At 34.2% G+C, this 26,254-nt stretch overlaps 5 protein-coding genes across 8 annotated transcripts; 2 read left to right on the top strand and 3 right to left on the bottom strand.

The window, feature by feature from the left end:
• Positions 1-2,242: 2,242 nt before the first annotated feature.
• Positions 2,243-5,377, top strand: LOC127260965 (auxin transporter-like protein 2). The gene is made up of 6 exons (XM_051289051.1): positions 2,243-2,559; positions 2,642-3,124; positions 3,377-3,474; positions 4,219-4,426; positions 4,498-4,755; positions 4,841-5,377. Exons 1-6 carry the CDS (start codon positions 2,395-2,397, stop codon positions 5,123-5,125), a joined length of 1,497 nt encoding a protein of 498 aa, XP_051145008.1. The 5' UTR covers positions 2,243-2,394; the 3' UTR covers positions 5,126-5,377.
• Positions 5,378-5,980: 603 nt separating this feature from the next.
• On the bottom strand, positions 5,981-7,055 carry LOC127260964 (glycine-rich protein 2-like). Its single transcript, XM_051289049.1, has one exon. It carries the CDS (start codon positions 6,949-6,951, stop codon positions 6,289-6,291), a length of 663 nt encoding a protein of 220 aa, XP_051145006.1. The 5' UTR covers positions 6,952-7,055; the 3' UTR covers positions 5,981-6,288.
• Positions 7,056-12,005: 4,950 nt separating this feature from the next.
• On the top strand, positions 12,006-17,552 carry LOC127260683 (translocase of chloroplast 120, chloroplastic-like). 2 transcript variants are annotated; one of them, XM_051288539.1, is made up of 4 exons: positions 12,006-12,352; positions 12,449-12,588; positions 12,994-17,079; positions 17,363-17,552. In XM_051288539.1, the coding sequence occupies exon 3, from the start codon at positions 13,018-13,020 to the stop codon at positions 16,996-16,998; it is 3,981 nt and encodes a 1,326-aa protein (XP_051144496.1). In that variant the 5' UTR covers positions 12,006-12,352; positions 12,449-12,588; positions 12,994-13,017; the 3' UTR covers positions 16,999-17,079; positions 17,363-17,552. The 2 variants fall into 2 exon arrangements, with proteins under 2 accessions (XP_051144496.1, XP_051144495.1); XM_051288538.1 differs by lacking the exon at positions 12,449-12,588.
• Positions 17,553-17,692: 140 nt separating this feature from the next.
• Positions 17,693-21,292, bottom strand: LOC127260684 (probable magnesium transporter NIPA6). Of its 3 annotated transcripts, none has more exons than XM_051288540.1 (9): positions 20,848-21,292; positions 19,793-19,849; positions 19,618-19,708; positions 19,376-19,536; positions 19,137-19,264; positions 18,857-18,994; positions 18,403-18,495; positions 18,199-18,316; positions 17,693-18,086 (listed from the first exon to the last, which is right to left on the bottom strand). In XM_051288540.1, exons 1-9 carry the CDS (start codon positions 20,969-20,971, stop codon positions 18,001-18,003), a joined length of 996 nt encoding a protein of 331 aa, XP_051144497.1. In that variant the 5' UTR covers positions 20,972-21,292; the 3' UTR covers positions 17,693-18,000. The 3 variants fall into 3 exon arrangements, with proteins under 3 accessions (XP_051144497.1, XP_051144500.1, XP_051144498.1); XM_051288543.1 differs by having other exon boundaries at positions 19,793-19,857; positions 20,848-20,982; XM_051288541.1 differs by lacking the exon at positions 18,857-18,994.
• Positions 21,293-25,526: 4,234 nt separating this feature from the next.
• Positions 25,527-25,979, bottom strand: LOC127260446 (uncharacterized). Its single transcript, XM_051288179.1, has one exon. It carries the CDS (start codon positions 25,977-25,979, stop codon positions 25,527-25,529), a length of 453 nt encoding a protein of 150 aa, XP_051144136.1.
• Between the last annotated feature and the right edge of the window lie 275 nt (positions 25,980-26,254).

Genomic DNA, 26,254 nt, shown 5'->3' with positions numbered 1-26,254 from the left:
ATGCCCACTTTTTTTAAACTACTCATTTCTAACTTCATCTTCTTGTTTTTTTTTCTTTTTTTTCTTTTTTTTTTTTTCTACACAGACATATATATATATATTTAATTGAAATAATATATTTAAAAACTGCACATTAGAAGAAAAAGAAGACTGTAAATTTTCTGTTGAATTATTTGATTATTTTCAAATTATTTTTGAATTTAAATAATTGTATGATATAAATATAAACATGTGTTGATGTGATATTTTGAATGTAAAATTAATTTTTAGTCTAATATAAAAAATGAAAATATGTATTTGATTTGATGTTTTCGAGGAAAAAATTTTAGATAAATAGTAAAATTTTGGTAAAATCCTTCAATTGATTAAAAATATATGTAACACAATATATATAAAAAAATTTTATAATAATAAATACGATTATATTCAGCCGTGCGTTAGAACGGACACCCGCTAGTATATAGTATTTGAATGCAGCCTATATAATTATGTATTAATTAAGTAATATTAGTAGCCAAGGCCAAGGGTGGTGACATGTTGATGACACACTTATTCACACCATAAAAATGGCAGAAGGGAAAATAAATATATATATATATATAATAAAAGGTACGTAATGCGTGTTCAAACAAATTCCTATAGTATTATTATTATTATTATTATTATAATGTTTCGGGGCAGTCAAACGGGGGACAAAATTTTCAGGGAATGTTTCTGGTCCCATGCACCTAAATAATGACACAACACAACACTCTTTCAAATTTGATGTTACTTATTTATTTATTCTATATTGTCATAAAATAATATATTTTATAATTAGAGTTTTCTTGCTGATTTTCACAAATGAAATGAAATGTGTTGTGCAGTGCTGCAACAAAAACAGGTTCGAACCTTTTGAGGCCTGAATTTTAGCTTCTGAATATGCTCTCACTTTATGACTTTAATTATTACATCTAATTATTATTTGTTACTAGAAAACAAAACCATCATGTTTTCATTATCATGGCACTACCAATATATATAATCAATTATTATGCCCCAAGCTGACATGTAATAATAATAATATCTTAAAATTTTATGATTAATGCAGAATTTGGGATATATTTGCAAATACAAATTCTACTAGTATTTCTTTTTTTGTATATAGTGCAAAAAACTAAATATCATGAAAGGACAATGGCTACTATAATCCATGCACAGAAGAATGTACGTACGTATTGTAAAATCAAGCAAAAAAATTGAATTATTTTGAAAAAATAAGTAATGGGGAATGTGGGGATAAATCAAATAAATGCAATGCAATGCAAGAAAGGGAACATTGAAGACAAAGAAACAAGAAAAAAGGAGAAGTAAAAGAGTGGCATAAGGCTGTGCTGATTTTCACCAAAAAAACAAGACAATGGGAATCTAAATAATGATTGATATAGTGAAAGAAAATTACTTGCAAAGAGAACAAAAATGCATGCCCCTAAAAGGGATCAAGATCATCCCTTTATTCATTCCATATATTTATGCATTAAGCAAATCCAAATTAATAATGTACCATGTAATTATAAAGTAGAAAATGTTCTAATAATGTCAGGTGAAGACCAAACAAGTGATGATTTGTAACCCTTTTATGGATATTTGGGCCTCACAATGTTAGATTGTCGAGCCCACTTAGCAAAAAGGCCCAATCTCCCATGCCATGTGATTAAAGCCACTCTATTCTTCCAATCCACAGACCACTCCAGACCTGCTGCAATCATTTCATTTTCCCACTTCCCCAAATTATTATTTTTTTCTTTTTGTCCCTTTCCTATTTATTTTATTTTTGTAATCATGGAATTAGTGTTAATTATAATAATTATTATTATTGGTCAATACTAGTGTTGGGAGTGACGAAAATCCCCCCACTCGTGCGTGCGTGCGGACACCTATCTCACACGCTTCTATTCTATAATTATTTATCTTGATTAAATAAATTAATTATTTTGTTACATAGGTAAACAAACCAAAACCACGCTTTTAGTGTAGTTTTATTGTCGTGTTTAGCCCAAAAATCTTTCTCAATCCGGCATCACGCTTTTTCCAAAATCGCTATTCTAAATATCTTTTTTCTAAAAAACAAATAAAATTTATCGAGTCCTGTCGTCGTCTGTCGTCCCTTTATTGGCCTCCTTTCCTCCATTTTTTTTTTTTCTTTAAAGTTTTCTTTTATTGCCCTTTCCTGTATAAATACATAGGGCAGTTCCACGAACCCCACTTGAAGTACATCACTACAATCCTCTCAAAACTTCCCGTTGGTGTCGTGTCGATCGATATTAATAATTGATACAAAACACACACATACAGAAACATCGATCACTTGGTAAGAAGAGATATTGTTGTGTTGGTGTTAAGGATTGGGGATTAATGGAGTCGTCTGATAAGGTAGTGGAGACTGTGATGGTTGGGAATTATGTGGAGATGGAGAGGGAAAGGTCCTCCAAGGCAGAAGACATCAAATCTAGGGTTTCCAAGCTCTTCTGGCATGGCGGATCCGCCTACGATGCCTGGTTCAGCTGCGCTTCCAATCAGGTCGGTCCTCTCATCATATCATACCTATCTCTCTCAATTTCTTCAATTACATACATATATGCATCAATCAATGGATTTACAGGTAGCTCAGGTGCTGCTGACATTGCCATACTCATTTTCCCAGCTGGGGATGGCGTCGGGGATAGCATTCCAGCTCTTCTACGGGTTGATGGGGAGCTGGACAGCATACCTGATAAGCATACTGTACGTGGAGTACAGGACGAGGAAGGAAAGGGAGAAAGTGGATTTCAGAAACCATGTGATCCAGTGGTTCGAAGTTCTGGATGGATTGCTGGGGAAGCACTGGAGGAACGTGGGCCTGGCCTTCAACTGCACATTTCTCCTCTTCGGATCAGTCATTCAGCTCATCGCCTGCGCCAGCAACATTTATTACATCAATAACAATCTTGACAAGAGAACCTGGACATACATCTTCGGAGCTTGCTGTGCCACCACTGTCTTCATCCCATCTTTCCACAATTACAGAATCTGGTCTTTTCTTGGCCTCCTAATGACCACTTACACTGCCTGGTATCTCACCATTGCATCCCTTCTCCATGGCCAGGTACCCCACCCCACCCCACCCCCACTTACAATTTCTGTGCATAAACCCTAGCTAGATTAATTTGGGGCATTTTTAGTTAGGTTTTTGTGATCAGATCTTGCCAGCATGTGACATGACTCTTAAAGAAATGGGGTGGGTTCAAATTCCCATTAGTCAAAGATATGTCACTACCAATTAGTTTTTTAAGGAAGTGTTCGTTGATTTCTAGATTTATTGCTTAATAAACAAATTTATGATTAAAATAAACTGCAGGTGGAGAATGTGAAGCACTCGGGTCCAACAAAAATGGTGTTGTATTTCACAGGAGCCACCAACATTCTCTATACATTCGGGGGACATGCTGTTACTGTGTAAGAAGACAAACAATCCTAATACGTATATATTTTAATCTTATATAAATATACTTAGATCATATTATTATTATTATTATTATTATTATTATTTTCTTCGCCACATTTTTTCGAGGGAGGGTTAAGTCATTGTCAAATTCTGTGGAAAGAATCTATAATAAGTGGGCTTTTTTAAGTTAGGTTAAATTTATTTATTTATTTATTTTTGGTGAAAGGGACATATCCTTAGCTATTATCGACAATTGACATGATCTGAGCAAGATCTAGTGACCCATCCATTTAATTTCCTTGTATAGTTTAAAGGTCCATTCACAAGTCATTTTCTTGGAATTTCAACAGTGCCCTCTTCCCAGGCGTGCCCTATCCAAAAAGTGGCACTTTCTTGTGACTCATTCTTGGGAGCTCCTGGGACTCCCAACTCCTCACATGGGTTTCGACCCATCAGGCGTTGGACTCCCAGGAGCCCCAACAACCACCAACCCTAGCGGCAGCCATTATTAAGACAGAGGAATTCTGTAAGAGCAGTGCTAGTTATAATAATCACTGTACGTAGGTAGCAGATTCAGGCCCATTTTTATCGTGTGGTGTCCGAATTCCAGTCTGCCATTGAATTAAATTAACCGAATTCAATTCACTGCTGCAGGCAGGCAGGCAGCAATGAGTTGATATTTGTTTATTAAAGAATATTTTATATATTATATTAATTAATTAATTAATTAATTAATTGAATTGGATTGGATGCAGAGAAGTCATGCACGCAATGTGGAAGCCTCAAAAATTCAAAGCAATATACTTATGGGCCACAGTGTATGTCCTGACACTAACCCTCCCTTCTGCCTCTGCTGTCTACTGGGCTTTTGGCGATTTACTCCTCAACCACTCCAATGCATTTTCACTCCTCCCTAGATCGCCCTTCAGGGACATGGCTGTCATTTTAATGCTCATCCACCAGGTAATTAATTATTATTATTATTATTGATTAATTAATTAATCAATAACAATAATAATTAATAATTTGTGCAGTTCATCACATTCGGGTTCGCATGCACGCCGCTGTATTTTGTGTGGGAGAAGGCCATAGGGATGCACGAATGCAAGAGCATGTGCAAGAGGGCGGCGGCGCGGCTGCCGGTGGTGGTTCCGATATGGTTCTTGGCCATCATCTTCCCATTCTTTGGACCCATCAATTCCACCGTCGGATCTCTCCTTGTTAGCTTCACTGTCTACATTATTCCTGCTTTGGCACATATGTTCACCTTCAGATCACCTGCTGCTCGAGAGGTAATCAATAAGTATTTATTTATTTATTCATTCATTACAACATTAGTAGTAATGAAATTGTAATTAATTATGGGTGGTGTTGCAGAATGCAGTGGAGCAGCCAGGGAAGTACTTTGGGAGGTGGGTGGGGGCATACGTGATCAACATCTTCGTGGTGGTATGGATCCTGATTGTCGGGTTCGGGTTCGGCGGGTGGGCCAGCATGACCAACTTCATCCACCAAATTGATACTTTTGGTCTGTTCACTAAGTGCTACCAGTGCCGCCCTCAGCCTCCCCCGCCGACGCACCTCCCCGGCGCCGCCGCCCCTCTTCCACCACCGCCGGCCAACCACTCTCATGCGCTGCCGCCTCGTCTACATAGGACTTGACCCGTTTGCGTTATTCGGGTCGGGTTATCAGTCATTTTTGGGGAAGTGTTGGTTCTGTGTTTTTTTTATTTCTACTAGACTATGGATAATGTAGTTGTTTACAAATGGGTGTGGGGTTCCTGCAATCAATCAAATATCAATGGAGTATGTGGGCTAATGACCAGATATTATGCTCTTGTTTGTATTGTCATTAGCAACACCATTTATCACTAATATATTCATGGTTAAATAAAATGAAATGCACATTTTTGTGCTCTAAAATCAAAAGGTAGCCTGAATCAACTAAAGCATTTCTTTAGGGCATTAGGACATGAACCAAATCAATACCTCATCAAATCCTGCTTTGATCATTTAGACCTCTGATGGTTTTTCAGATATCTTTGAAAAAGAACCTAAGATCCAATAAACATGCCTAAATCATTTATAACACAATCAATATTAATGATCCTAAGTAATCAAGAACACATAAATTTGCAATAGCAACTACTCCAAACAACAACAAAACAAAAGAAGGAAAACACAGCTGCCCAAACAGGGGCCCTTGAAAAGGAGAGGTTCTTTTCAATTGAAGCCTTTCATTTAGAGAGAATAATAGAATAGCATGACACAGCTGCCAAAAGCCAAAAACTATCAAATCATGGTCAAGCATATCATTTTCTTCTAGTAAATCTAATATTCTAATTCCATCCTCTCTCAGTATCTACCCAATAGCCCTGTTGTTCAAAGAAAGAGTTGTACCATTGTACCTCCACCTCCACAATTCTTCAGCATAGACTACACATAGTGATATGCTTAGACAGCATATAAACTAGCATGTAAAACAGTAGCAGATGATACTTCAGGAATGCAGAAACATGGAGGAAATTCATGTTCCATTATCATTTATAACCCCAGAAAGTAGCCAACATGCATATGGATATACATGTATACACCATCAACAAAAATCACACACAAGCCGCAGCAGAGCAAAATTTAAAGCCAACATCAATCACCATTTTCAGATTCAACACTTATATCTTCTAAAGAAAACCATCCAGGACAAAACAAACGCCATTAAAATACTGATAATTTAGCCTTTTTTGCAGAAAGGCATTGGGTAGCAAAACAAGATAACTAGCCGATAGAGCTGAAGGTGTACCACCAAGGGTAAAATGATTTTAAGTTCAGCGGTTGTTGGGGCATTCACGGGCAAAATGCCCTTCTTCCCCACAGGTATAGCAACCACCTCCTCCACCACCGCCGTACCTTCCACCCCCGCCGCCGCCGCCACCCTGGGGACACTCCCTGGCCATATGACCTGCCTCACCGCACTTGAAACAACCGCTTCCATAGCCACCACCGCCACCGCCTCCATATCCCCCGCCACCGCCATATCCGCCGCCTCCACCCCCTCCTTGTGGACACTCGCGCGCCATATGCCCAGTCTCGCCGCAATTGAAACAGCCACCGCCTCCTCCACCTCCACCGCCTCCTCCATATCCACCACCACCGCCATAAGACCGGCCACCACCACCCCTACTTCCACCGTTGTAGCCTCCCCCTCCGCCCCCGCCACCGCTTCTTCCTCCGTACGATCCGCGAGTGCTTCCTTGCACGGGCGCACCGTCAGGTCCAGTCACGTTCACTGCCTTAGCGCGGCCGTCGTCGCTGTACTCCACCAGGTACTCGACCTGCTCACCTTCCCCGAGGCTGCGAAAACCGTCAGATTTGATGACCGATTGATGAACGAACAGATCTTCAGTTCCATCATCTGGAGTGATGAATCCAAACCCTTTCTGATCATTGAACCACTTCACAGTTCCCCTCTTCACCTCGCTTTCCGCCATGGATGGATGCAAAAGAAAAAAAAAAAAAACCCTAGCTTGTTCTTTCTCTGGAAATTTCGCCGCTTTGTTTTGGGGAGAGTGAGTGGGTGCGCTTTAAAGAGTTGTACCATTGAACCGCATTATATTTGCATCGTGTCACGTAAGCAGGCGGATTTGAACCGATTTATTTTTGTAATAATAATATAACTGGCAGGTAATTAATTTCTGGGTGGGGTCCGAATTATTCTCTGTTTTTTTTATAAATATTTACTGTTTTTTTCTTTTAATTTAACTTGGACGCAGACTGGAATCAAAGCGACGGCTGGCGCTTACCGAGAAAATCTGACGGTGAGGGATAGCCATGGCTCTCCCTTGACCGTTCGATCCTGAGCCTTGTCTTGTCAGACGAATGGTCAATCATATTTATTGTCCATTTCCCAAACCCAGATCTTTCGCATGCATAAATATTACACTATTTATATTAATTCGACTTTTATAAGTGATTGACATATATTATATAAATTATGGTAATATATGTATATATTATAATTTCTTACATAATATCTATAAAGAAATGTGTTATCTAAAAATACATTGGGAATAAAATATACTATTAAAATATTTTGCCATAATAATTTCAAATGTATTTGAGAAGGAGAAGGAAGGGCTGAGCGACGATGGAATTTGATAAGGAAGAAACTGTGTGATTGAAATATGGGATTAAGTTAAAATTGAACTACAATATCAATTAATTTATTCTAAATAAAATTAGATTATATTATAAAATATGAGCTGAAAAATAGGGTGATCTCATAATATAAGTTGGGCTATAGCATTATTTATATATAAATAAAATTAAAATACATTCAAAAATAATACTTTCTACTCCTCTAATCGTCTATTTATTTTATATTTTGGTATGTCCTATAGTAAACTATACATTTTCTTTTTTTTAATAATAATATCTTTTACTAACATTAAAAGTATCCTTGCAACTTAAAATATATTATATAAATGTCATTATTTTTATATCTAATAATACTAATAAAAATATTTTAATTTTTTCTTCACTTTATTCGTAATATTAATATTTCTAAAAATTCATATAAAAAATAAACAGATACACGGATGAAATAATAATTATTTGAGGGTAAGGCAGAGTTGCAGGCCTGCATATAATAAATATATTTATTATTATTATTTTAAAATATTACATTCGTTATGTTTTAAATTTTTTATTTATTTTTTTGAATTAATATTTAAATATTAATTATTATATAAAAATATAATAAAAATTAAGGGAAAATGACAAACAAGTTTTATTAGTGTCTTATAATATTATTACAATGACATTTGTGTAAAAATTATACAAATATAATGATATTTTTAATATTAATTATAATAACGAAAAAATGTAAATGAGAATTTAAGTGTTGGAGGAAAAGAGTAGTAATTATAGAAAAATTTGAATTATATTAGCATTTTTTTTATCTCATATAAAGTGGCTATTTTTTTTGGTTAGTTACACATAATTTATTATTTTATTTTTTACAAAATAATTATATATTTTAATTATATTTTAAATTTATAATTTTTAAATTTTAAATTAAGCTATTTAATTATTTTAATTTTACTTTATAATTATTTTTTATTATATATTATTTTTATTAATATTTTTTTAAATACTTATTAATTATATTTTAACTAAATTATCGTATTTACGATAACATAGACATATTATGTTATGGTTTGCCCAGCCAACCATAACATTTCTTTTTTTTCTTTTTATTTTTATTTTTTTCTCATAAAACTCTTGGCGCAGAATTCATGATCAAAGTAAACTAGATCTTAAGATGTCCGGGATTGCATACTTAAAAGAGAGTACTGATTTATGTGTTCTCTAAAAAGAGAGTACGGGTGAACCTTCTGTGAAGACGGGAGTTACATTTATTCAACAGTAATTTAGGAATTACTGAAAGCTATAAAATTCGACGGAGATAATCTGCTGACCAACGTGCATCAAAGAAGCAAGAAAATGAGGAAGATTAGCAGAAACTTTGTCAGAGACACCGTTGGAAAAGCATGCAAGAAGATGAAATTATTACCAAATCTTTTAAAAATATGTAATATAATTAAAAGAAATTTAGTCCGATTCTTTTTAATTATAAAAAAAAAAAACACAGAATAATTAAAAATTAATATTATAATTTTTTTATTCAAATTAATAAAAAACAAATAAGTATTTAATTTTTAAAAATTCTATAGAATATATATATTACATGGTATTAAAGAAAAAAGTTAAATAGTTAGAGAGGGCCAAATACCCGTTGGCTCCGCCATTGACAACAAGTGAGATATTATTTAGGAAAAATATACATATATGATTTTTATTTTATTTTTCAGAGTTTAGTAGTATTGTGAAACGAAGAAAAAATAGAACTAGTATTAATTATATTTTCTTAGATGTTTTAATAATCTCTAGAATATATGACAATATTTTGTATATATTTTTAATACTATATTTTTGGTATAATATTTTTAGTTATGGTGTAATGTTTGAGTTTGATAGAATATTTTTCTCTAAACACAAGAGATAGCTTTTAGATCTTTTTATATTGTGTATGTATAGTCATCTGCCTAATGTATTGTAATATTTGAGAATATTATATTTATTTGTGATAGAATATTTTGAGTTAGAACAGAATATTTAGATTTTTTTGTAGAATATTTTTGTTTAAAAATAGGCCGTAGCTATGTGAATCTTATCAAAATAACGAGTATAAAAAATATTCCAACACTATATTGAACTATTTGTATTCGGTATATTGATTTTGATGACTTCCTGATTTTTTAAAAATTACTTTGATGATAAAAACTATAATTAATATAGGGTGTGTTTGCTTAGTCACATATAAAGTGTATGTGTGAAGTTTGGTTTTGAGTAATAAGATTGTTATGTTTATGGATAAATTGCATTTGTAGTATCATTGAATAATATATCAATTATTTTTGTAAAAAAATCACTAAAAATAGTCCTTTCGATAAAATTTTAGTTATTTTTTTATTTTGTTGAGATGCAACGGAATTTGATGACCGACAATATGTTCATGTGATTCTTTTTTTATTTTTTTACATTAATTGCGGTTATCGATTATAATTTTTCATATTTTTCATTAATTTAGTTGAATTTAATTTCGTATTAAGAAATAAAGAAAGTGAAAAATATGCCAAAATTTCAGAAGATAACTTCATTTTCAGTATGCCAACAACCCAAAGAAAAAGATATATTGAATATTTTGGCATCAACAAAAATTTGTGAAGGAAAAAAAAAGAAAAATCTAAATCCAATTTTAGTTTTGTATTAATATTTATTTTGTGATAAAAGTATTGTGATATATGTTACACGAATTATTACAACCTATTCTCAATTTATTTCTAATGTGACCAAATAGATAAGTTAAATAAAATAAAAAGTAGATACAGAAACAAGAAAAAAGAGCCAAATTGGGGAACATGAACATGGCTATTGTTGATTATTGATGAGGGTTGGGTGTGTTTCTATTTGTATGCATTTACTCCATTCATTTCCCATTGTCTTCACTTCAATTTATTGAATGTTATATTTTTTTATTAGAAATAAAATTTAAATACTCCTTCAGTCTAGGTGCAAGGTTGCCGTTTACTTTTTAATATTAGTATTATAATAGGTTGTAGTGAAAAATACGAAAATACTCTTGTTAGTATTGTGTAATATAAAAGTAATAATATTTGTTTAATATAAAGTAAGTTTGAAGAGTATTTATTATGTTAGATATGTAGTACAGTTACTAAATTAGTAAATGATAATTTTGTTTTGGGACGGACTAAAATAAAAAATAAAAATATTTCAATTGGACAAAGGAAATCTATTATTTTAAATTTAAGAATGAATATTAAATATAACATGTGTTACTATAGTTTACATATTATACTCGTACCATTATTCGAAACACAAAGTCACAAGCATTATTATTAATTGGTGAATAATAATAACAATAATGGAATTGAGGCTACCATACATAGATATGATCAATATATAATAAAATATTATTTAACCAATATATTTGACCAAATTTAAAAACTTTAGGTTGTGTGTTTTTTTTTTTTTTTTTTTTTAATTTTATAACAGATTTTTATTATTTATTTTTTTTTAAAAAAAACATCATATCAAACAATTATTATTTTTTTATATTATATTAAAATTTTAGTTTACATTGAAAATATCACATCAATATCAATTTATATCATATCAAACAACTGTTCAAATTTAACTTTTTACTAGTATTTAAAAATCCAAACCCAAAAACTTAAACCCACAAACAAACACACCCTTAAACTTTATTTGTTCGTGGGATTTCAATTTTGAATTGTATTTTTAGTATTAATTTTTTTAATTAAAATAGTTAATGATGTAATATTGATATTGACTTGATATTTAAAATATAAAATTAATTTTAAATATAATATAAAAATAAAAAGTAAATACTATTTTATTAGATATTTTTGAAAGATTATATATAATAAAAACATAAATTAGATTGTTAATTTAATTTTTTAATTAAATAATATTCTAATTTGATATTCTGTACTATAAAATAATACTATATTTTTATAATAATATTAAGATCTTGGTTACCAAACAAACCATTGCTCTTGCCTATACCTTTTTTTCTTTCTTATTATTATTTTTTATCTTCAAATCTTTTTTCTTATACCTTCAAGAGTTGTTTTTCTAATAGCAATATTGTTAGAATATTGTCCCACATTAGTAAATATTTATTTAGTACTCTATTCGTCTCACATACCATGTCCACATTTATGTCAGTCCTACATTCTAATTTTATTTTAAATTTATTTTTTTATTTTTTTTAATTAAACTAATTAATTATTTTAATTTTAATTTATAATTATTTATATTATAAAATAATTATTTTCACTGATACTGAGGGAGTATAATATTTAGCATATGATTTTATTACAATATACTACTCCGGTATTTATTAATTCCTATTTCTTTGGGATTGGAATGAAAGGCGGGAGGGAGGCGGCCATTTTCACGTTGAACAACAACGGTACGGACGGCCCCATCTCCACTACCATCCTCAGATCCCAATCCACAGTTGCAATCAATCCTCGCCGTCCATCGCCTCTGATCTCTTCCTTCAAATTTCACCTCGCTCTCTTCAACTTTATACTCTCTCTCTGTCTCTGTCTCTCTATATATCTATATATAGGTGTATATGCAATCCATGGGCTAACTTCGCGAAAAGTTCGTCTTCTTTCTACTGCAAATCCAATAACCTTGACAATATATATATATATATATATTATATTATATTTACCCGTTCCTCCGTCGCTGGATATCCGTGGTATACCGTTCCTGGTGAGTCCTTTGTATTCCTTGTTTATGACCTTATGTGGTTTTGGTTTTTCTGAATATTATTAATTCATGCTAAGCCCTAGTTGTGATCCATTTTAGGGATTTGTGTTTATGCGCCTTTTCCCGATATATAGATATATTCAAAGGCCGTGTGGCTATGGGAAAACTGCTATGCGAATTCTGGCCAGTTGTATTATTCGCCAGTTGATGGTGTTTAGGGTCTTAGAAGTTTGAAGGAGGTATTACTCTGTTCCATTATCGTTTCATAAAGCAGGGAGGAGTTCTACGAGTCATTTTTTGTTATCATCGAGTGACATGGATTTTTTTGTTTAGTAAATTTCGTCTCTTTCAAATGGTCTTCATGTGTTTAGTTTGCCAGTATGCGCAAGTGATACTGATATCCTGAATCTAAGTTTATTGTGATTAGAAAGGTTAAGGATGATCTTTTGCCTTCGTTTGTGATATAGTTGATTCAGTTATTACCAGGAAATTTCAGTAATTTTGTTGATTGTTTTGCCTTGGTTTGTGATATAGTTGATTAAGTTATTACCAGGAAATTTCAGTAATTTTGTTGATTGTTTCGCCTTGAAATTAGACCAGTGAATTTCTCACGGTAATTATATTCTTGTTTTTAAAAAAATCAGGTTGTTGTTGATTAAGTTTCTCTGATGGAAAATGACGTTGGTTTTGCTGAAGAAGCCAAAATAGGGGAGAGAAAGGCTGTTGAACGTCAACTTTCGGAGCCCAGTGTGGAGGAAACTGTTGATTTGAGTTTTGAGGTTTCAAAAGGATCTGATGAGGGTGATGAAGTACCAGAAGAGATTGTTGGGGCTGAATCCTCTAGTGCTGGTTCTGAGAGCATCGCCTCCACTAAAGATGGGAACTTTAGATTAGATGACACGATGAGTGATGTTAGGGTACATTCTGATGAGGTTGATGAAGATAGGAAGCTTGGTGAAGTTTTTGAGGAACCTTGTGCTGCCCTAGATATGGAGGATGGTGTAGCCGAAACTGTAACACTCAGGAGTGAAGAGAGTTGTGATGAAGAGAAAGTGTCTAATGACAATCTTGTAGGGGGTGAAAAGAATGGATCGATGGATGGTGCGATCGCTAAGAGCCAAAAAGATGATGACAAGAAAATTCTTGATTCAGGAACTGCTGATGGAGAAACTGAGAAAGTGAGAGATGGAATCAGGTTGGGCCCTCCCAATCTAAAGCCTGCATCTGATGCAACAAATAAATTGAGTTATCTTGAAGTATTGACATCTAGAGATGCAGAAATTGTGGAGGCAGATAGCAAAGGAGAACCGATTCATCAGATGCAGGATGGTAAAAAACTGGCAACCGGAGCTGAGACTGATGTAGAGAAGCATGAAACTTCCAAATTTCAAGATATTGACGAAGTTGGAAAATTTCTTCATTCTGACATTCCTGAAATCGATTCCTCTTATGATAGGACATTGGTGAATTCTGAAGTAAGGAAGAGTGCGGATTCCAATTCTCTGAAGGGACATATTCATGAGACACGACCCCAAATTGAAGATGCAGATGCTATCACAGGAAGTGGAGCTAGCCGTAGGCTAGAATCAAAGTCCAATGGAAATACTATCTATAAAATTGAGCAGGATGCTGCACCATATACTGAACTTCAGCAAGCCAAGTATGAAAACTCCATGGCTAAGGATCAAAAAGGAGGACTTCCAGAAAATTCTCATGCTTCTGATGATATTATTTTAGATGATATGGCTCAAGAACTGAAGAAGCAAGATTCAGAATGTGGGCTAGTTGAAGAGGTTCATAAGCATGGTATTGGGAAGGAAAAAACCAGTGGCACTGCATCTGCAGATACTTCCACTGCCGATCAATCTGAAAAAAATGACCGCGACACTAACTTGCATCCTTCCCTTGTTGACGACAGCACTCCGAACCAGGAGAGAGAAGCCAATCCTCATTCCATGACATCTAAGTCAGCTGTGCAAAGTTCTACCCCTTCTGGACATCAGCTAGTTGATGCAACCAGCATTGATGCTTCCAGAAGCATAATGGATAGACCAGAACAGGAAGGAGTGAAAGATGAGAAGGGAAGTAAAGAACAGGAGGTCAGACCTGTTGCTGGCGCCTCATCATCTTCTGGCAACACTTCCACCTCAGAACATACTCCTACTCATCCTGCCATTGTTGAGCATCCTGCTAAGTTACAGGGGTCTGTTCCTCAGGATAAATTATCTAGTGCTGAAAAAGTAGAATCCTCATCAGAAATTTCCTCTGCCAATTCTTCTAGTCCTCATTCTTCTGGCCTTAAGCATACAACCCCTCCACAGGGGCCTGGTTCACAAAGCAAAGAACAAGGGTCTCGGTCTGCTACTGAAAATACATCCACCAATGTTATGTCCTCAACTTCTGCTCATCCTGCTGGCCTTGGGCGTGCTGCACCTCTACCAGAGCCTACTACTGACCATGCCCAGCATCGTCGTGTAAATGGAGCTGTTTCTGCAGCGCAAAATCAACCCATTGAAGAACCCTCCAATGGAGAGGCTGAGGAGTATGATGAGACCCGCGAAAAGCTCCAAACGATTCGTGTTAAATTTCTTCGTCTTGCACATAGGCTTGGGCAAACTCCTCACAACGTTGTTGTTGCTCAGGTATTGTATCGATTAGGTTTGGCGGAGCAGCTGCATGGGAGAACTGGGGGACGAGTTGGTGCATTTAACTTTGATCGTGCAAGTGCAAAGGCCGAGCAACTGGAAGCAGCTGGGAACGAACCCTTGGATTTTACGTGCACAATCATGGTCCTGGGGATTACAGGGGTTGGGAAAAGTGCAACTATAAATTCCATATTTGATGAAGTTATTTTTGGCACTGATGCATTTCAGTCAGGCACCAAGAAGGTTCAGGATGTTGTTGGAACTGTGCAAGGAATCAGGGTACGCGTCATTGACACGCCTGGGCTCCTGCCCTCTTTGTCAGATCATCGCAAGAACGAGAAAGTTCTTCGTTCTGTCAAAAGGTTTATTAAGAATTCACCTCCTGATATTGTTTTATATCTTGATAGATTGGACATGCAAAGCAGAGATTCTGGTGACATGCCTTCGCTACGGGCCATCACTGAAATCTTCGGTCCATCTATTTGGTTCAATGCAATAGTTGTTCTGACTCATGCTGCAGCTCCGCCGCCAGAAGGTCCAAATGGCACTGCAACAAGTTATGATATGTTTGTGACCCAGAGGTCCCATGTTGTGCAGCAAGCAATACGCCAGGCTGCCGGAGATATGCGCCTTATGAATCCTGTTTCTTTGGTAGAGAATCATTCAGCTTGCAGGACAAACAGAGCTGGGCAGAGGGTGTTGCCAAATGGTCAAGTTTGGAAGCCTCACTTGTTGCTCCTATCTTTTGCTTCGAAAATTTTGGCTGAAGCAAACACACTATTGAAGTTGCAAGACAACCCCCCTGGGAGATCTTTTGCTCCTCGGACAAGGTCGCCTCCTTTACCTCTCCTTCTTTCATCTCTTCTCCAGTCAAGACCTGATGTCAAACTTCCATGGGACCGATTTGGCGATGGTGATGATGATATAGATGATGATCTGGATGATTTCGCAGACCTGGAAGAGGAATCAGAGTATGATCAATTGCCCCCCTTCAAATCATTGACTAAAGCCCAGCTGGACAAACTTAGTAAAGAACAGAGGAAGGCGTATTATGACGAGGTAGAATTCAGGGAAAAGCTTTTCATGAAAAAAAATTTGAACGATAGGAGGATGTTGAAGAAAATGCAGGAATCAACAAAGGATGTGTCTTTTGACTACCATGGCTGGGATGGTGAAGTACCTGTACCTAGCGTGGTGCTGCCTACCACTTTTGGTTCAGATAATCCAACTCATCGATATCATCCTCCTTATTTGTCTAGCCCTTGGGTTGTGAGGCCTATTCCGGAACCCAATGTGTGGGATCATGACTTTGGATATGATGGACTGAATGTCGAGAGATTATTCGTGGTCAAGAACAAGGTGCCGATATCATTCTCTAGCTACTTCTCAAAGGACAAGAATGGTGCAAACCTTCAAGTGGAACTTGCAAGTTCTGTGAAGCATGGGAAGGGGAAGGCAACCTCACTAGGCTTTGATATGCAGTCTGTTGGGAAGGACTATGCTTATACTATACGAGGTGAGACTAGATTTAAGAATAATAAAACAAACAAAGCAGTTGCTGGTTTCTCAGCTACTCTTTTTGGGGATGCTTTTACCTGTGGTCTGAAAGTGGAGGACAAAGTTAGTGTTGGCAAGCTGGGACAGATACTTGTCTCGGGTGGTACCATTTATGGTCATGGTGAGTTTGCCTATGGTGGTAGTTTGGAAGCAACACTTAAAGACAAATACTTCCCTGCGGGGAACTTTTCATCGACCTTAGGCCTTTCTGTGATGGATTGGCATGGAGATCTTGCTACGGGATGCAATTTCCAGAGCCAGATCCCTATTGGAAGACATTCAAAGTTGATCGGAGACCTTAATGTTAATAACAGGGGGTCTGGACAGTTACGTGTTCGAGTCAACAGTTCAGAGAATGTTCAAATTCTATTGGCTGGCTTATATCCGCTTGCAAAGTATCTACTTTATATTGTCAATAAATACAATATGAGAAACACCGCAAGTTGATGGAGGATGGTGACGGCCCTTGGATGTTACCGATTGTTTCTATGGTTGTCATCCTTTGCAGATCAGAAGCAACAGCTATAGGTATTGCTTTTCATGATTGACTAATTGTTTTGTTATAAGCCATGTATATCTTTGATGTTGATGCCTACTAAGTATTCGATTCTTGGCAGTGTTCAATTGTTTCTATGGTTGTCATCCTTACTTAATGTGCTTTGTGATTGCGATTTAGTGCTGGAAGGTTAATCGTGCTATAATAATTGGTTGATTACATTTGTTTGGTTTTTTTTGGAATGTGTTGTGAATGTTAGTTGAAATGCTGTTTGTTAAATTATCTGATATGTATTGTATATATGTTACCAAACAGGCAACAAAATAATAATACTTGGAAGGAGAAATATGCAGTGTGGCTGCGAGAGGATGATACTAAGAGAATGAATGGTTTCTTGGAAGCATTCAAGCAGGAGCAGAAGGTCTTAGCTTACTTGGGCACTTTATATATTTTGTATATTCTACTTTAAATTTTTGCCGAATGAATGTTTGGTTTTTCTTTGTTATTCTGACTTGATGATGAGTTGGTTTGAGCCTTGATTGAATGTCCGTTTGGTAGTTGAAATAGTTAGTATGGTCATTGTAGGAGCATAAGAATACTTTCTAGGTACACAAAATGATTGATTGAACTAACTATGAATATGAATGAATCAATGAATCAATCAATGCCATAAATTTGTGTATTCAAAATTAGATAATTAACACAAGAAATTTATGGGCACCAAGAACCAAACCTTTCCATCTTAAACCAAAAGCTCGCTATGCAAACCAGGATGTACAGGGCAGGGCATGGCGATCGAGCTAGCTAGTTAGCTATCTTTGAACTGCCTTTGGTGCCGGCCACTGTAATAAGAGCACAAGATCAGCCTGACACCATCGTGTGTTTGTTGATGTGGATGAATCGGCAAGAATTATGCCCTGCATTCGTCTCCTCCGAAACAAAGATATATCTAACTAATCCGAAGTGGTTAATGTGAGCAAATGTGTTGCTTCTAAACTTCTTGAAGTATCTTCATTGTACCAAGTCATGGATCGGGACCCTGTGAAGGATTAGTGAATACATATTTGGTTGTAACTTTACAGTTGAAGTTATATCATCACCTTATAGAACTAAAACTGATGCCGTAAAAAGTTAAAACCTTGCTGGCATACCTGTTGTGGCTGGGGACTCTTCATCTCGTGTTGTATGGAGTATAATTGTTCCTGAGATAACTGTGATGAATCCACATATTTCAGAGGTTATGCTGCTCACATTCTGACCCGACCATTCCTGCACAGGGAATACATTCTCTGTTAGTGAAACTACAACTGTCTAAAAACTCAAGGAATAACAGCTCCAGGAGAATGATCAATTACCTTGAACATTATAGTGCTTGCAACAATAGTTAAAGTTGTGAACATCACATAATATATAGGAGAAACAATTGCGGCATTGAAGGTGTCGAGTGCCTACATAAAACAGGTTGAAGAGCAATAATGTTGAGAAAGAGAAGAATGGAAAGAATGCACAAACACAAAACGTGTAGTCAATTAGAAAAACATTTTACAGGGAAAGCAGAAGGCATTCAAATGGATTAAAGACCCTTCTTGATATATTACTATAATGGCTGTAGAGAGATAGAAACTGAGACAGAGACTGCATCTAATTGGCTACTCCTTCAGAAATATGAAATGAAAATGCACGCTCTAACTGTAGTAAACATTAATCCTCCCAAGATATGAATAATATAAGGAAAACAAAAAGTGAAACATGCGATAACTCAAGCTTCCTTGGAACACAATCCAACTATAAAAAGCATACTATAGCTACCTTGTTCAAATAATTCAGCTGTGTAATCACACAAATTACTGAAACCGAAAGAAAAAACCAGGTCTGAGCATATCCAAATTGATTTATCCCCTCCAAAGTAAGCTTAATGGCGATACCAATTGCCTTTATGCTCATGACCTACAAGATAATTTCGACTATAATGTTAAAAAAAAAAAAGAAAAAAAGAAGAAGATAATCCATCAATCAGTTTGGAACTCTTAAGTTGAAGTTAATAATCAGTAGAGATGTGAAGTAATGAAGGAAAATAATAAGCAATTACCGTAAGCGCCCCCATCAAGGAACATATCCCCAAGTAAACCAGCACATTTGTCTGGCCGTAGAGAGGCTCAAAATGTAGCATCAGCACAAACACAACAGACAATGTAGCTATCACATAAATAAGAAATTCTGTAGGCAGACACAATGAGCATAAAATCAGCAATAGCTAGAGTAAGAACAGCAAATAATTTAGAGTGAGAAAAAGAAGGGGAAAAAAAAAAAGGAACCAAAGGCAGGAACCTGGTTGAGTGGCCAAATTCCAGACTTCATGTACAGAGCTTGGAATGCGTTCTTGGGGTGCATGTACAATTATCTCTACAGATCCTACGATACATGACACGCATCCTAAAATGCCCATCCGCCGCAACCGCTCGCTCAACATAAAGTGTGCAAGCACAGCACTAATCATGAAAGTTGTTAACAAAGTAAACTATGATAAAGTCATAATTATTACAAAGAAACTCTTAAGAAATTGTACATACCTAATAATTATACTCAATGCACCTAGAGGGGTCACTAGAACAGCTGGTGCAAAAATATAAGCTACAAAATTTGCTATCTCTCCAACAATCACTATGCAGAAAGAAAAATAATACATCATGAGATAACAGCCAGAAGACTTGGAGGAAAATAAAGAGGTGAATATTCAAAACTTACTGGTGATCATTCCCACCCACCAAAGAGGTTCAAATAAATAGGTGTAACCTCCAACACCTGCAATACTAATAACCCAGAAATGAGCTAAAGAAGGTTAAGGTTGCATAAAATACATTGAAATTTCTGCAAGACCACAGTTCATGATTACGATTTTGGGGGAGATAGGTGTAATCATGAATTGTGGTCTTGCATAAACATAATAAGGATTAATAGGAGAACACTTCTTTTTTTAGCTTTCTCTAGCTCTAGCTTTCACTCACGAGTGAAATAAACTTAAAAGGTAGCATTTACTCGATAAAGAGACTATATATAAAAAGAAAACATTTGCTCATCAATAAACATTTCAAATCAACAAATACAATAAAATACAGGGATCATCTAAGAAGGTTGCTGACAGCATATGCTGTGAGGAGAATCAATAGTTACATAAGAACAAAAGCCTGTCTAGCTTCTCATTGCACCAGGAAATGAAAAGTTCACAGAACAATTCAAATAGATGAGTAGACTCAAATTCAACTATAATTCACACGGTTGACCCATCATAAGAGCTACCATTATGTATCAATTTTCCAACCAACAATCATAATTTCGCAAAAGTGGTGCATAAAGTTAGGACTTGAATCCCATAGAAAAGAGCTCAGAAAACTCCTTGTTTGAGTTTTCGACACTCATGAAGAGTATCTTAAGTATAAGTTTCACTCATCTTCGCAATGTGGTGCTAAATTAAAAATAATACCAACGACTTTATGCTTCACATAATTACAAGAATTACAATCTTCCACTCGAGTGTTACAAATATGCAGAATACATTAGTTCTTCGACGCCTTAATCACGATTCACATACAGACTGAGCAAAAACTAAATCTCTTCTCTGCAACAACTAAAGCCGGCACAGTTAAGAAACTGAATAATGCTAATATCGATTAATCGAATCACAAATATCTCTATTTGTGTAAATCAAAACTCAAGTACATAAAAGTAGGTCACAATTTACACACATTCTCCATGAATAGAACTGGGAAAACGACAATAGTGATCGACAAACTTATTCGTACCTGCACGAGTACCAGCTGCAGCAGCACGACGGAGACCTTTCTTTTTAAAAATGAAACTCGCTCCAATAAACAAACTCGACACTATTGCCAATATCAACCCCTTGGTATTATCCGATACCCCCATACCCCCACGCCGATCCTTGTATATGCAATCAACTTAATTATCCGAATCCACAGATCAAAACAAACAAGCAAACCATAAATTACAATTAGTGAACTCCAATCTGCACAAACAGGCAGCCAACACAAACACAATCAACAACCAGCTCCCTTCGGAAGTTGAATTCGTAGCAGAACGATTCTCCGGTTGCTTCGAACCACCGATTAGGCAGGTGCAGAGATGAGGCGGAGATGCGGCGAGTGGTCGGAAACTTCCAGCAGGTTTGGCGTTGGGTGATTGGGCAGAGATTGTCTTGGGGAAGAAGAGAAGACGATCAATACTGAATTATTTCTTTCCATTTGTACCACTTGCTGGCTCATCAATCATATATTATTTCGGTATTAATTATTCTGCTGTAACTTTTTATTTACAAGCCGTATTTATTTATTAGTACATAATAATAATAACTACCTGCACAAATTACTTTTTTTTTTTTAAAAAAATAATAATAATAAATAAAAAGGACTATTTTCATCGCTTTCTACTTTACATAATTTTCTATTTTACTATTGAGACCTTTTCTGATAATTTTATACGAGACTTCAAATTTCATCCTATTTCTTAGATATGATAGAATAGTTGTAAAATTGATATAATAATTACGAATTAAGTAGTACTCCCTCCGTCCCAAACACCTTGCAATATTTCATTTTTTTATGTTTCAAACACTCTGCAAACATTTTCAAAATAAGACATAATTAATTATACTTCATCTCCACTCCACACTTCATCTCCTCACATCATCCAAATAAAAAAATAAAATATATATTTCTCTCTTCATCACATCATCTAATTTCTAAATTATCCTATTTAATACTACCCACCTAAAGACCTAGTGCCAAAAACAAATGTTGCACCTTGTTTGGGACGGAAGAAGTATATAAAAATAAATTTGTAATTTTCAAAGTAAATATGTAATTAAAATAATATTCCTTCTGAGATAATTATGCTACTTTTTTTTTACTATAAGTTGAACTTAAAATAATTTTATATTCTCACAAATTATTATTCTTATTTTAATAAATAATAATAATATATTATTTTTTAATTAATTATTCCTATATTTTTTACATATATTATTTTTATATTAAAATATTATTATTTTTTTAATTTTTGTGTTTAGATAAAATGGAATAAAAAAATTGATGAAGAAAGTATTATGTAGTAAAATAACACTTAGCCTTTAGAAAATAGACGTTAGAGTTTGTTTCTTTAATTTTTAAATCAAAATTAATATTATCCATCATGCATAATTCAATAAATAAATATTATTTTATTTTTTAAAATATTATATTAAAATACTATTAAAATAAAAATTCAAATCATATTCCTATTTCAAATTACAATCAAACTATCCTTTTATATAATGCAAGGACGTGGCTAATTTTGTGCGCCCAAATTGGTAGCTCTTTTATTCCAGGCTAAGGGCAACGGGAGACGCTTGTTGAGAAGCGCCTCCCACGTCATCATTTATTAAATAAAAAAAAAATTAAAACACCAATTAACATAAGGAACGGTACATTGCGAGTGTACCGTTTCTTCCAATTTTTGTGGGCCATGGTCCACTTTTTTATTCAATAAATATTAAAAATAATATTTATAATATATACTTTTTTATATATATTTATAATAATTTGTTTTATTAAAAATATTAGATTTAAATTTTATTATATGAGTTTTATTTAATATTTATTTTTTTATTAAAATAATATTGTTAATAACTATAATTTTTAATATAATATTTTTATATTTTATGTAACTTTTTAATGCATATTTTTGTAAAATATTTAATTAAATATCTATTAATTCAATTATAACATTTGTTTAATTAAAATTACATGCAATACAAATAATAAATAAAAATACATAAAAATATTCATAAATTTAAAAATTTATTTGAACACATTTGGGAGAAATTTGGTCAATCGACTAATTAATTTATTTGAAAAATATATTGTAATATTATGTATTTTTTATTAAATTTAAGTTTGAATTTTTAATTAGTATGTGGGTGTGGAATTATTATTTTTATTTATTTTATTTATTTATGCTAAATAATTATTTTATTTTAATTAAATATTATAAGAATAAAATATAATGAAAAAAATATAAGTTTATTTTATAAATAGATAAAATATTTAATGAGGTGGAAAAAGTAAAGATTTTAAAGGGTTCTTTGATGTGAATGTAAAATATAGTTGGAGTTCTTCGTGACGTGGCGGAGAGAGAAACTGACGTGGTACAGGGTTTCTTCCCATTCTCTCTCCTGTGCCACGTCAGTTTCTCTCTCCGCCACGTCACGAAGAACTCCAACTATATTTTACATTCACATCAAAGAACCCTTTAAAATCTTTACTTTTTCCACCTCATTAAATATTTTATCTATTTATAAAATAAACTTATATTTTTTAATATAAAAATATTATATTAAAAATTATAGTTATTAACAATATTATTTTAATAAAAAAATAAATATTAAATAAAACTCATATAATAAAATTTAAATCTAATATTTTAATAAAACAAATTATTATAAATATAAATAAAAAAGTATATATTATAAATATTATTTTTAATATTTATTGAATAAAAAAGTGGACCATGGCCCACAAAAATTGGAAGAAACGGTACACTCGCAATGTACCGTTCCTTATGTTAATTGGTGTTTTAATTTTTTTTTATTTAATAAATGATGACGTGGGAGGCGCTTCTCAATAAGCGTCTCCCGTTGTGGATGCCCTAAGATTTACAACTGAACTAATTCAATAGTATCTTAATGAAGATATGGTACATCCATTATTGTGCTACTGTATTTACTAATCTATTACATGCAATTGGTCTTTTTTGCTGTGCACGCAATACAAATACTTTTGGGGTTTGTGTATTTTTTTTTTATTTAAATTTGATTTAAATAGTGTTTTAATTTAATATTCTATAATAATAATAATAATAATATAATTTTATTTGAATCTGTATGAACTAAATGCAATGGGCCCGAAAAAATTGAAGAATTGGGCCTCCAACCCAACCCAACCCCAAATCCTCCTCTATTTTTTAAGTCATCAACGGTGTTACTTTATAAATAGAGTAACACTTGTTAGTAGAAACACTATAGCTAAGTCTATTTTGAGTACGGGGGTGTTTTGTACTCCCTCCCTCTCAAGTACGGGGTGTTTTGTACTCCCTCTTTCTTAATCAAGATGCAATATTTATTTTGGGTACGAATTTTTAGGTGGATAATATTAAGTAGGATAATTTAGAAATAAGATGATGTGATATAGAGAGAAATGTATAGATTACTTCCTCCGTTGCTTTTGGCACGGGTTTTTAGGTGGGTAGTATTAAGTAGGATAATTTAGAAATTAGGTGATGTGATTGAGAGATAAATATATATTTTACTATTTTATTTGGATGATGTGAAGAGATAAAGCGTGGGATATAGATCATGTATAATTAATTATTTCCTATTTTGGAAATGTTGCATGGTGGTTGCGACATACCAAAAAGGAAATGTTGCAGGGTGTTTGAAACGGAGGGAATATTATTTTTATTTGGGTGATGGGATGAGATAAAGTGTGGGGTAGAAATTAAATATAATTTAATTATTTCCTATATTGGAAATGTTGCAAGGTGTTTGAGACATACCAAAAAAGGAAATATTGCACGGTGTTTAAGACGAAGGGAGTATATTTTTGTTATTTTTGGGGTGTAGTCTAATTTTATTATTCTAGAAAATTATACTCCCTCCGTCCCATAACAAAGTATCTATTTTTCCATTTTAGTCCGTCTCATAACAAAGTATCCATTTTTCTATTTTAGTCCGTCCCATAACAAAGTATCCATTTTTCCATTTTAGTCCGTCCCATAACAAAGTATCTATTTTTCCATTTTAGTCCGTCTCATAATAAAGTATCCATTTTTCCATTTTAGTCTGTCCCATAACAAAGTATCCATTTACTATCTATCTAACTTTACAGATACCCTTCCAATTTACAATATATTACACAAATACCATTATCTTTATATGACACATACTAATAATAAAGTTATTTTAGTTATTTCTACTTTATTCCTACTACATCCCAATATAATACTAATATTTCTAAAACTCCGTGCAAAAAATAAATGGATATATAGATATGAGACGGAGAGAGTATTTATGATAGTTGTCCTATTTAAAAATTTCGTAGGATTCTTGTCTTATTTAGATAATTTATATATCACTATAGATATGTACGTAATTTTACGATTGAAACAAAGAATTTTAGTTTCATATTTTACCGATACGAACAGCCAGTCCCATTAATTTATTAAGTTTTGTTCAAGCTAAGAATGCTAAAAAAGAGAAATACGTAGATTGGGTGTATTATTGCTTGGTTGGTAATTTCACAATTCACACACACTGATGGAAAAAATCAAATCTAAAAAACAAAGAAACCCATTACGTAATTCTTGATGATCTGATCTTATCCCTCGTCTTCTTCTTCTTCACGTACGGTTTCATGAATTAATTTGTGTTTCAACTTTCTTTTTTTGGTCGCTGGCTCCTGGATCGATCGGTTCCCGGCGGCGGCGGCGGCAGCGCTGCTAATGTGTGAGCTGTTTGAGGACGGCGATCGCCATTATTATTCTTCATCAACTGGTTCTGCAGCCACGTCGCTGGAGGCGGAAGAAACTTGGCAACAGTTGCCCAGTTAGGTTTCCTCTTTGCTTCTTCTGCCCTAATTTTTCTGATCTTTCCTTTGGATCTATCAAGTCCGCCCAGCTGGAGCTTGGGCAGAAGCGTCTTGTACCAGCGTGTCTCACAAGCTTGGAGTGACCTCCCCGGCATTTTCTGGCTTATCGTCTCCCAGTCCATTGTGGTGCCTTCTTGGCTTAGCACATGCATCTGCAACGATTCTTCTTCGTCTTCAGTCCACCTCTCCTTGGACTTCGACTTCCAATACGCATTCGAGGTATCCTCCGCAGCCATTGTTAATTGCATATGTATATGAATATGATCTGTTAGTTTCTAAATCCCTAATTAACCCTGCACTGCACCTCTCAGTTACCAATACTACTATTGTTTGCTGATCGATCGATCAATTCTTCGAAAGCTCAATCTAATCTGACCTAATCTCAGGAGAAAGAAAGAAAGGAGAGTGTGTGTGTGTGTTTTTCCAGTTGCAGTTACAGTTACAGTTCCAGTTCAAGGGTGGGGTTGAAATATTTAACGGCGAGAGACGGCCGTTAGAGATGGCAGTTACC

The sequence above is a fragment of the Andrographis paniculata genome, unplaced genomic scaffold (genome assembly GCF_009805555.1).
Source record: "Andrographis paniculata isolate CXL003 unplaced genomic scaffold, ASM980555v1 Contig62END, whole genome shotgun sequence".
Lineage (NCBI taxonomy): Eukaryota > Viridiplantae > Streptophyta > Magnoliopsida > Lamiales > Acanthaceae > Andrographis > Andrographis paniculata.
Note: the sequence above shows the minus strand (reverse complement) of the source record. Positions and strands in the feature narration are given on the sequence as shown.